Genomic DNA, 12,936 nt, shown 5'->3' on the forward strand with positions numbered 1-12,936 from the left:
TTTAGAAAATACCATATTTTCAAATTAAACTGTCACATCAATGATATTATGTTAGATCACAGATACCAAATGGTTTCTCTCTCTTTTTTTCATTATATATGATTTAGATTTTTTTCTTTACAAAATTTGATTTTTTTCGATAAATTATAGCAAGATTAGCATATATAAAAAAAACCTGTTTAAAAATAATCAGAATAAACAACATTAAAGAATATTTCCAAAATAAAAATTTAACAAAAAAAAAAAAAGAAGGAAAAGGGGGCGGGGGTCAACCTCACATGTGCCTGTGGATTTTTCTAAAACTTTTAAAGTTTAACAGTTTGTGTTTAAAACATCTGTTTATTAAGTAATGTTATCGGTCGCCTTATCAGTATGAAATGACAGACTTATAGACCTTCTTAACCATTTTATATTTGAGAGAAGATATGAAATTCTCACTTTCTTGTGCATGGATGTAGGACTGGATGAGTCTCGTGTGGCGTCTGGCGTACAAAATTGTATGTCTTGTATCTTTGACGAGTTTTCACACCAATTCTTGACCACTAAAGAATATATGTAATACAAGTAAGACGACTTTAGCCATTTATATAAAACTCCTAAGAACGAAAAGTAAACCTTTAAAACTCAAAATATTAGATATGATATAAAACAATGGACGGTGTTTCTGGCTTTGAACTGGCACATAGAGTAAACTAGTAAATCTGTTTTTTGTAATTTTATTTATACGTAACAACAAAAACGATTTGTAACATAACTTATACAGCATCTAGTAACCAGAAGAAAAAAACAATAATATTGACTGCTTTTATAGTAACAAACAGAATTCTGCAAGTTTTCAATGTCTTAATAAACAATTTAACGTCTCTTTGAAAACAATACCATTTTTGAGATATATCTGTTAAAACTAAAACTATCATAATATTGTTTTCACAAAAAAAAATTATTTAGTGTGAATCAAATAGAATTTGGTAAGAAGACAAATCGCTGGTATTAACTTGCAGAAACATTGAAAATGAGAATATTATGAAAATGGATTTCACGTTGAAATACTTTTTAGTCAACCTAAACAATAAAAAAAAACATGTATCACAAGTTCATAAATAGCCAACAAACTGAATTCATTTATCCAACAAATTGTTAAAATATTTCATTTTTTTTCTTCAAGTTAGTACTTATATAAATGTAAAGATTATTCGACAAAATGATATGAATTCCAACCACAAGTTCTTATTTTAATAAGAATATGTTGTTATATCCATATGAAATATTTTACTGGCACAGTATTACATATATCACATAAAAGATGTGAACTGCACACGTTTTTATTGTGTCTGTTGTTTGTAACACATGTTGATTTAACAACAAGGTTTACAGGTTGAATAGTCTGGATCTTTTAAACTCTTTATTCATCTTGATTTCCTATACGTCAACAACACTATGTATGTGCAGTACCGATATCAGATAGCCTCGGTTTGGATCTACTTTAACGTACATTTATACAGTTCTTGAATGATATATAACAGACATCAAATGATAAGTGAAATGTACACCAAGTTACAAGAATAAGTTGATGCAAACACACTCAATAAATATAGTAATATCATCACAAACGATATTTTTAAAGAAATATATACACCATATCTTGTTCCTATAGGCATCTCTGAGATTCTATTCAAAATATGAAATATACTTATGAACTTAACATAACTTATTATGTTTTGTTGATGAAGCATGGTTTTATAAGACCTTAGGAAGGTAATGTGTTTCTTACTTATATCAATACTTAGGACTACAGGACTTAAAGACAACAGAAGGATGTGTAAGAAATGGTTTAATGTATACGTATATAAGTACTAGCGCACAGTTTGCTAGGAAAGCAAGATATTGTGGAAGTTGAAAACCAACATTAAGTTAATAAACTAATATGTGTACAAAGATCAGATCAAAAATGTTATTTCTCCTTTCGATTATTTCACACAATCGTAGATCTACGTTTCCAAAGACAAAATTTACAACTACAAATACTGAAATACAGAACCTAAACTTTAAACAGACTTTAAATGACAGAAAAAGACTGAAAAAGACTGAAAAATACTGTTGAACTAAATACGTTTAAACAAAAAACAAAAAAATACCTTGTATAAATTACAAGCAAGTCAATTTATTCTTCACTTCAAACGCTTATATTGGTTCTTTAAAAAAGTTGAATCGTCAAAAAGTACATAAAATTTGAAACCACTTAAGGTTGTCTAAATTACATCTATACAAAGAGTCATGCAATTTGCATTTGTTTGTGTCACACCACAGATAAATTTTAACACTAAAAAGAAACCCTCAATAAAAGCTTGTTCAAGGTTGAACATAGTTTGAAATTATCACCTTTATATACGTGGTGCGTCAAAAAGGTCTAACACTTGAATCAAATGAATGTATGAACCTGAACATCACTAAGTGCATTCTTACTTTATCTGAAAACTATTACCCTTAAATTCTCGTAAACAGTTTTACAACTTAGGCAGTGTGGATACATATACCCTGTTATATAAAATAGTCCGTCCATGTAATTTGAAGAAACTTTAAATGTTATTGTCTTTAAATAAAAATGAATATCTATTCAATTGAAATATGTTTGTTTACTTTACTTTACATTTTCAAGTTTGAAGTAGATCAGTTAATCTTTTCAAATGAGATTCATGTCCCATACTACTACAAGGAATACATTTTTTTTTTAATTATTTGTTTTCATTTATTTACTTGCGTGCTTCACACAACAAATGTTTTCCTTACTTATATTAACTAAAATCATCATGATAAATATTAAAGTAATTTTATGCAATTTGCTTACATTTCATGATATTAATAAGTATCACTTTCAACGAAGGATATTTCACAAAGCTTTGTAGAAATGATTGAGATGGGCGAGAAACTAAAAATTCTTTTTTGTATAAATTATTGATAATTGTAGAAAATGAGATGTTTCCAATATAAAATATTATGGAACATAAAATAGATTTTCTTTCCATGAGGATGTCACATGCCTTTGTAACATGTCATGTGATTATCCACGTGTCCAGCACTTAGATTCTCAAAGACATATAAAAATATATATCTTTACCTGGATGATATTATTATCATATTTATAATAATGAAATTTATTATATAATAATATTTGTTTGTCATCATGATTATTTCATACTAACAAGTTTTATCAAACCGACTCTCACCAGATGAACTATAATTTTATAATGTATATACTTTAGTAATGTTTAATGAACACAATTCATCTCTTATACACTATAAAATGTGTCTATAACATTTGCAATGTATTTGTAAACTTCTACTGGTTCTCTAGTTGTATTTGGCGTACAACTCGTACCAGTTTTTTTTATGTACTTGAAGCTTTCTACGAAACTATCCATTCTTCTATCGTGTTGGCACAGTGAGGGATAACTTAAATGTCGTATATTTGATACAATATATTTATCTCATATGAGGTATTTACGAAGTACTAGGCGTTTTATATGTAAGATTGGTCCAGTCAACCTTGTATGTCACATGACTACACGAAAATCGAAATCTGTCTGACATCACATGTCACATGGTGCTTTATTTCATATGTTTTCAAACTCCCTCACGTTTTGTAGATATACTCCATATTAAAATGGATATATTTGCCACTAATGTATAAAAGTAACAAAATATCGTCATATCGATAAAAAATATCACATTCTCTGTCATGAAAAATATATGATTGTTACGTCATACATTTGGATTTATGAGTATTTATCATGCATATACCATCACCTCGCACAGGACCGCACTAAAAAGTCTACTATAACTATTAGACGCACCCCACGCCTCTATCAATACAAATCGTCCCTTTTGCGGTCGTACACATTGCATGTGTATTTTGTCTGAAGATAAAGCACCATTAATTTTTGTTATGTAACCACACATATTTCCAGTCACACTTGAATCATCGTCTCCTTTCGACTTATCGTCGACATATATTACTAGTCTATCTAAATTATTCAAATGTTCTGATGTTGCTGTATCTTCTGAAAACAAAAAGAATGATAAGATTAAAACAAGTGAATTAAGGTAGGAAAAGGGAATGATATAAACATTAAACAAAATACAAAATAAAATGGTCGTCAATATAATGGAATTTTATGCAACGGTTATACATGCGTGAGGTTTAGCTAGCTATAAAACTTGGTTAAAACACCATTTTCTAAATAAAAAAATTCCTGTACCAAGTCAGGAGTTTGACAGTTGTCATCCATTCGTTTGATGTATTTGAGCTTTTGATTTTGCCATTTGATTAGTGACTTTTCGTTTTGAATTTTTCTCGGAGTTCGGTATTTTTGTAATTTTACTTTCCCTATTGTAATGTTTTAATTTAGGGCGAGTTCGAATGACAATTAATATCTGCATAACAGGAGATTATCCTGTCGATGCACCCGTTATCAGACTTATAGAGATTATTCGATTCTCATGGTTTTTGTTTATACCAGAAACTAAGGTTGCAACTCTCTTTGGTGATCCTCAAAGTTTTGGTCGTTATTTTAGGCCCATTTTGATTAAGTAACTTCAATTTCACTTAAATCTTATACAATTACTTCGATATTCAGTTTCGAACCGTTTCAAATAGACATAAATCGAACAAAGTAAAACCAGTATAGCATTATTTCGTGTGAGGTAAGTATAAGGTCATCAACGATACGAGTTTTATCAGTTGGTATTGTAAGGCGATAGTAGTTAATTTATGTTCAACTGTTACGCTGAACGATCAGTGACTACTAATTGTTTTATGTTCCTTTTGTCCTTTCATTTTCTAGTCGCAAGTTATGTGTAAGTCGTAAAGTAGGGTTGTATTAGCCAAACTGGTTTGTGTTCCTTAAAAAAGTTTTTGCCTTATTTGCTTAGAACTCTTTGATATTGATGCTTCAATTTTAAGTTTTCTGAGATTTTGATTTGGTATCTTTCATATCAAAACTTGAGTTATCTATTCCAAAGAAATTATCTGGTTTTTTTTAACTACAGCGGATCAAAATAAATGCTGCTATGCTCTACATAGCTTCAATGTATGTTAATGAATTAACCGTTTAAAAAAAAAATAACGAACTCATGATGAAATCTAACATAACCTAAATGCTCGACAATATCAACCAACGTAATATTATTTAATTACATGTTCATAGTTTTCTACATACTTTTCTCATCAAATCCTTGCCAGGTATAAATAACAACACCCGAAACGTCAACATTATGTCCTAAATCAACCGTCCAAACTGGATTATCTCCATAAATATTATCTAAGATGGTGCACCGATGAACGTCCTGGTCGATGAATCCGTCTACTGCTCTTGATGCATGTCCTTGTGTGATTCTGTTACGGATGTGTCTTTTATAATGACGTTTGCTGTTTATCCAAGCCTCTTTTTTAAATGCTAGATTTTCAACTGAAAAAAAAAACATAAAGGATTTTGCTTTCATAATTCTTTAAAATCAAAGTCGTTTTATACTTATGTGCTTCAATCTCTATTGATCTGTTAAATATATCTATAAATCAAGATACGCATTGCCTAGATTGATTTTTCTCAAAAAAGTTTGATTCCTTGCGCAAGACATTAATCATATCTAATTTAAACCGTTATTGGGTAACCTTTTATAAGGTATAAATAGAATCAATCGTCTATTCATATGGAACAAGTAAATTTGAAATATGAGACATCGTTTTCTTAAGATATATCCATATTTTAATTTAAATACGGAAGACAAATTATAATTTTATGTAAAAATATCTGTAGGGAGTTGAATGAATTATAGTTGCCCTCCCCTAATGGTGTATCCTGGTGCGTGTAGCTATATACCAGAATGATGCTTGTATAAACAAAACCATTTAAGAAAGGTAATGGTCTTTACAGTTTTGTCTAATGCCATAAGGGTTTTTTATTGAACTAAAAAAACTATCATCATTACATATTGTTATGATTAAAACACTTAAGAATGGAAATTAATGATATGAAAACTGTATAGAAATATTTACTTACCACAAGGGGTGTCTTCGTTTACACGCATGAACTGATCACCACAAGAACCTAGTAAATAAAAACGTGCACAGTTTCATAATAATGACATCAGTTCCATATTAAACTTAACGGTATAGAAAGTTAATTAGTTTTGAATGCATTTAAGAAAGGGTAACATGGATGTGTATTTCATCTCATACAGAAATAGAGCTAGTTTTTACATTTAAAATCTGACCATTCTTCGATCCATAAAACGAACATTCCCTTCTCTGTGCAATCGATGGTAACTGATTGATAGACGTACGCTACAATCCTGATGAAGCACACAGAAAAGGTACGTCAATTGACAACATGAAAACACGTATGCATCACACTCTATATTAACGTTACGTATTTACTAAATTGAATTTTGTGGAGCGTGATTGTGACAGTTGCAGTGAAATTTTCTTTTTTTTTTTAAAATAACATTTTAGTCAAATACAAATTTGAAGTAGTTTGATTTAATTGCATGAAATTAATAAAGTGTTGTTTACATTTTTTTGCATGCTTCCTACTTAATATAATTACAAGGAACATAATAACTTGAAAGTTGTTTGTTTTATTCTTGTAGGTCTTCCAAATGGTACCAACATGTCTCACTGATGCATCGTTTCTCATTAATTAATTTAATTGTTAACAGCTGGAAGATGTTTGAGGCAAAGATAAAAGGAGAATATTTTTAAGATGTTAAAATTAATGTTTACAAGGGCGTAAAACATACAAAAGTAAAGTGAAAGATGTTCAAAATTTTTAATGTCTTGTTAAACCAGTAGTGACAATAAATATGCCTACATGCGTGACCAGATTTAAATGAAGAAGTAATTTGATGTATCGGAACTAGGGTACTACTTGTGGAGAAATTTTATGTCCTGAATTCCGAAAAAAATAGAATTATATCAACATTGTCTGCACTTATGAAATCGATATCCTGTAAATTTGCATTAATTTCAATATAAATTTGTTTAAATTTAAATTAATCTTAAATATATTTATATAATCGTTTTAACATGTAAGTAAAATAGTACAGCAGGTTACAAAGTTGAAAAGTAGAACTGTAAAAAAATCAAAAACAAGTTATCTTATTTGGTTCTTACTGTTTGTTTTGCAAAAAATGGCATATTAGAATGCGACATGAGTTTATTTTGAAATCCAGGAAAAGAAATTCGAACGAACATATTTTACGCGACATGGTATTAATATGAAAAATTGAGATACAGTGGTTTTCAATTTAACACTATGTTAGTTTTTCAACATGGTGTTCAAGTTCAAAGGACTTTCAAACATTTTATAATTCTTGTGAGTTACAGTCTTTGATCAATACCATACTTGTATTATAACTGTACACTTCCAACAGACGCAGACCCGTTACTTTGAGAAAGGCCTTATATTAATTTCAAATACGATTCAGATTACCCATTCATTTTTCACAAAGTTTAGATACAAGAATTCTTGTATCTTTCATTCAATATGCTGAAAGAGAGAAAATATATGTTACCTGTATGTGGACAGCCTAGAAGTCCAACTCTCATTGATATTTTCCCATGCCATTCTAAAGGATGGAAACGTACATATCTTGCTACGAAAGGTGAATTAATGTAATGTGTACGATCTGTATTTTTATCATTATTTCCTCCGAAAAGCTGAAATAAATATTAATTTCAAAAATCAATCTCTGAAAGAAATGCAAAAATGATGCCACCGTAACAAGTGCAAATTGTGTTGTGATGTCATGTAATCATGTGCTCGTGACTGGTGTGTAGGCTATTTCTTGTGTTTGCCATGCAATTCCAAGTGAACAATGCCCAAATGTGGACATAATATAACAACCATTCTATAAAAACAGCCCGTGTGTTGTGCAGCATTCCGTCCTATAGTTAGTTTTTCAGTTATCAACCATGCAACACACTCATGCAGTTTTAAAACATGACTTGTATTAAGCGTTAAATAATTCATGATCACATGCTGTGTTATCTTATTATTTGTTAGCTCCCCTTGTAATGTTAGTGGTGAGACATGTTAGTAGGGTGTAGGTGCTGGTGCAAAGGATATATATATATAATAGTCGCATGCACAATTTACTCGTCAATGACGTAGCAAAGTCTTAAACATTATATATTAGAAATAGACATCTTTACTTAAGTTAAAAAGAAAATTTTGTCCAATTATACATTTCAATTAGAAAAGTTTAAAAAGCGTTATCTTTGTTGCTAAAGATGATAAATTATTTAGAATATACTTCATCAAATAAATAGATAGTTATATAATATATACGTGCAATAATCATTTACGAATTTGATTCCTCAGTAATGTCTTACTATGTTAAGTTCGAAACAAAAAATATAAACTCATCATAGATACCAGGATTGAAATTTTGTATTTACGCCTGATGCGCGTTTCGTCTACAAAAGAAAATATTTTTAAACTTAAATTCCCATTTAAGCCTGTACTTGTATTTAGTTGTGCTACTATTGCTTAAAATGAAAACCAAAATCATTTTCATGGTATAAGTTTAAAATGATACACTGTGAAACAAGACATTAGTTAGAGGACTCAAATTTGTAAGCAGCAAATGGCAATCGGATTTTCGCTCTGAATTCAAAAACAGAAAATACTGGAAAATTTCTACTTTACAGTAAAAGAAAAGGTTCAACGCCACCGTAGTTAGTTCTTACCAGGCCGTCATCCGTGTAAATGTCAGGAATTAATTGCGCAGAGGACGAGTTATATCGGGTCCATAACCATGTATTCAGAGGCTAAAAAACGAAGATTTGTCAGAAAAATCAACTCCAAAAACCAATAGTCAATAAGAAGAGAGAAAAAGAAACTGAGACTTTATCGCTGGATTCGGACGAAGAATTGCTTTACATCAACTTAGAACTAGGTGAAGTGCTGTGATAACTACGTCAACTTCTGTCTACAACTAAAGTTTTTTTTCTTTAATAGAAGTGAAATTTTGTGAGCACGTATGCGACTATCTTCCATCCTCCATTGATAAAATCCCAGTATTAAGTATATACAACATTGAAAGAATTCATACAATTGTTAAGTTTAGTTATTTTGTTATTACGCAATACAGCTTTAGAAATGAGGCCTGCTGATGAATTTTGAATCCCTGCTAAGTCTTCTTCTACCGGAAGCGGAAATGACTAACTGCTGCCACTGGTGAAACGAAGCATAAGCACGCTGTATTTATCTGTGAGAGTATATACATATTGTCGTTGAGTACTTCTGTGAAATTCCTTCAATAAGCTGAATTATTTATTGTAAGTTATAACCATCAAAGCGCATGTAGTTTTGTTTGTATACAATTAATAAGCGATTAAAGGCTTATTAGTTTTTAAGTTGGTTATATGACAAATGGTGTAAGCATGTATTGTGTTACTCGGCATGTTATTTTTCAAAGCTGTGACACATTTAATATGATATCAATTAGGACTTTGAGGTGGAATTCTTGGTAATTTTCTATTCCTACTCCACATCTCATTGGTGTTCTATCTAAAGTAGTTCCTATGATAATCACTCGTATATAAGGGTTGGTTAGACGTATAGTGCTTTAAAATATACAACTATCATGTTTGCACCCCTTCCAAACAGCAAATTGGTTTCACTAAAACTATGGATAAGGGTTAACCTTTTCCCATTCCTCTTAGTTTAAGTTGGATAATACAAAGGGTTAATTAAATTACATAAGGGATACATTCCCGGGAAATAAACCTCAGCAAATACATAGGTTTAGTGGAGTAATCTTTTAAGCACACAACAAATATCTATTGTTTTAATAATGATAAATTGTAAAGTATTAACACAACTAAAGCATAAACATTTTGTTTTCATTGTGGTAAATATTAAAAACAATTATCTACACAAAGATGCATTAGATACTTATTATTGTATTATGATAACTGTGATGACGAGTTACTGTTACTGAAATGTTCTCTTTCTGTGAACATCGTCAATCGCAGCCGCCTACATAACTGTGAGTACTGCTACTGCTATTTGCAGATCCACTGTGACGCTACTGCTATTTGTTTCAACTGTGTACTACCGCGAGAGTTTACGACAAAACAAACACACAAAGATTGAACAAAATTTAGATTTACAATAATAACACAAAAACTTCACATATCTCAAATATTCAAATATTTTTGAAATATGTTCATGTTTTGATATGTCACTTTTTTTTATTGCATCTAAACGTGATGAATAAGAGATTGACTTATTGCAAAATTCAACCTTTATGTCTTGCTACTCATGTTTTGATTGTTGTATATTAGTATGCATTAGGCCTGATTACATGAGTTAGATAAACACACAGACTTACCCTGGGTTCCGCATTATGGGCATCTTTATACTGGTACCAGACTTGGGAGTCGTTGCTGTAAGTTATTTTAAATCTGGTAACCCAGTGTTGTTTTTTACTATCTGCTCTGCCTTTAGTTAAAATCCCTGTTATAAGGGTGGGAGGTCCGACATCTATTTCTATCCACTGGTGTTCTACATGTTGTAAATACATACTATGAATTTTTATACATTAGAATTTTTTTTATTTTGAAATCATGTTTGTCGAAGGCCGAATAATGATTCAGTAAGACAAGTGCTTAGTCTGTAAGAAGGATCATTATTACCTCTTTTATAGAAACCACTAGTTCATACGATGGAACTCCTTTTAATTTCGTCTTAATTTGTAAAAACTATTCTGATGAATATGACAAAGAAAATTAAAATCACATGAATTGTTTTCTTTTCTTTTATTGTCATACGGGTTATCTTGTTTTTCGGTGGTTTTTTTAATAAGGGTAACCCCAAAAACAGAAGAAAAACTGGAAGAAACCACCAACTTATTATTTTTTTTTTCAAATATGTATATACAGTTACCAACTATATTGAATTGAATATAATATTTAGTACAGCTATAAAAAGGTGTAATGTCATAACTATTTATTTATATTATTTTATAATAGTAATTTAAACCAAATATTATTTTAAAGACTTGTACTGTAAACTTGAAATTTAAACATCATTTTCCTGTGTGTGGATTTGAGAGCACTTGCAGTTTTACAACGTCTATTACCTTCATACTTTAGGCTTATGTTAAGTAAATACAAAGCAGATAATTATTTAAATTTGAGCACATTTGTATGTGATTTAAACATAGAATTATTGACAATGTCTGTAAAAACATTTAGATGCAAATTTACATACTAATGTTGATTTATAAAACTAGTTTTAAAATTGTTTAAAATGGGTCTTTCGGAAACCTTTCAAAGCATTCCTTTATTGTGACTTTTGTTACATTATTTGTTGCAGTCAGTGGTGATTTAATTTACTTGTTTGTAAAAGTTGTTTGAAAATTAGAAGGTAAACATTGTAAAATAGGTCTAGGTATGTAATTTGGTCATGGCTAAATCAAATCCTAATGATATACACGAAAAATTGACCAGTATGTCATACCATTGCAAGGAATGTAAGTATAATATGACCCTGATTTTGTAACAGGATTTAAATAGTTGTATTATACCACACGCACGTCCTGAAATATTTCATTTCATATCGGACGATATATCGAAATTGAGCTTGAATTGGTAGGTATGATATCTCCGAGGAAACAATACACAATCATAGATAAAATTACTAATGTATAACGCTAGATTCAACAAGTCGTGTCACAATAATGTCTATATACGATTAACGTATGAAGGACTGTATACCATCTTATGCAATAGTTTAGCAAGTACTTAAAATTTTAGTCATATAGATCAATAATTAATTTCCATATTTCTCCTTGGTACCAATTAAGACTTGATAAAAAATTCTTTTGTACATATGTTTAAACTTTTTCACAACCCTGTTAGAATTTCAAAGATTTTTTAAAGATGTCTTATCCATAAAGAACGTGTTTCACGCATCATAAACTATCAAACACATATTTGATCATATTACTTTACAATTCAAATATATGCAGAAATGCGGCATATTTTAAAATTAAATTGCAACCACAATCTGATAAAATGAACATGAATGCACAGGATTGTAAAAAGTAATAAATCACCCACTTATTTGGAAAACATCTAAAAATAGTTTTGAACTTAGAATTTTTGGGCACATGTGTGATAAAATCAGATTCTTTCAATATCAAAAGTGTCTTGTATAACAAAGCATTACATGAGGCATATGTATGTACAAAGAAGGGACGGCATGCATTCTAAAAGAACACATTACGTTCATTGGCCTGCATATATAAGTCTGTGAATCCCTATGGCCCTAAAACATTTAAAAGATTGAAACAACCTTAAGGTTTTTAATAGTGTTGCCGTTGGTTTTGAAGATTAGTTCTTGTGTCCTTAACAAACGAATTTTTATAATGATAAATAAATATAGTTTGAATCAACTGTTATCGAATAATATCCATAACCTACCGTTTTGTTTCTTTGCGCACCATGCTTTGTTGCTGAGGATATTCCCATCTTCAGGCTGGCAAGAACTCTTCTTTCTACTTTTAGCCCACGTTGAAGCTCGGATTTTGCCATAAGGAGGCAGTCCAATTTGTTCTTTACAAACTAAGAAAATATTTATATATTTATTTCATTTACATGGAAATGGTTACTCAAGGGGTCTTTTAATTAAGTTTACTTTCTGGCAAATTTGTACTTGATCGAAAACAAAAAACAGATGTGCAAATATATGCCATAAAAATAAAAAAAATGCTATATCATTTATACCGTATAAAACTTGTTTCATGTATACATCAAGTTTGCTTATTAAATACATATATTTTATGAAATAGAAAATGTGCACAAACCGCAACCACTTAATCACTCTCCTTATCATGCTTGAATCTCTTTTTTTTTGGAATTCGTTCAAA

The 12,936-nt window shown here is 30.1% G+C and overlaps 1 protein-coding gene across 2 annotated transcripts in view; it reads right to left on the minus strand.

Moving 5' to 3' along the window:
* Positions 1–700: 700 nt before the first annotated feature.
* The window catches only part of LOC143083299 (lactadherin-like), a 29,615-nt gene continuing 17,379 nt past the window's right edge, over positions 701–12,936 (minus strand). Inside the window, exons 5-11 of one of the 2 annotated variants that reach the window (XM_076259563.1) lie at positions 12,491–12,631; positions 10,396–10,568; positions 8,747–8,827; positions 7,570–7,714; positions 6,057–6,104; positions 5,217–5,465; positions 701–4,058 (exon numbers count right to left, since the gene is read on the minus strand). In XM_076259563.1, coding sequence (XP_076115678.1) covers positions 3,787–4,058; positions 5,217–5,465; positions 6,057–6,104; positions 7,570–7,714; positions 8,747–8,827; positions 10,396–10,568; positions 12,491–12,631 — 1,109 coding nt within the window. In that variant the 3' untranslated portion in view covers positions 701–3,786. The remainder of the gene's footprint in view (positions 4,059–5,216; positions 5,466–6,056; positions 6,105–7,569; positions 7,715–8,746; positions 8,828–10,395; positions 10,569–12,490; positions 12,632–12,936) is intronic. The other variant, XM_076259564.1, reaches the window with a different exon arrangement.

The sequence above is a fragment of the Mytilus galloprovincialis genome, chromosome 7 (assembly GCF_965363235.1).
Source record: "Mytilus galloprovincialis chromosome 7, xbMytGall1.hap1.1, whole genome shotgun sequence".
Lineage (NCBI taxonomy): Eukaryota > Metazoa > Mollusca > Bivalvia > Mytilida > Mytilidae > Mytilus > Mytilus galloprovincialis.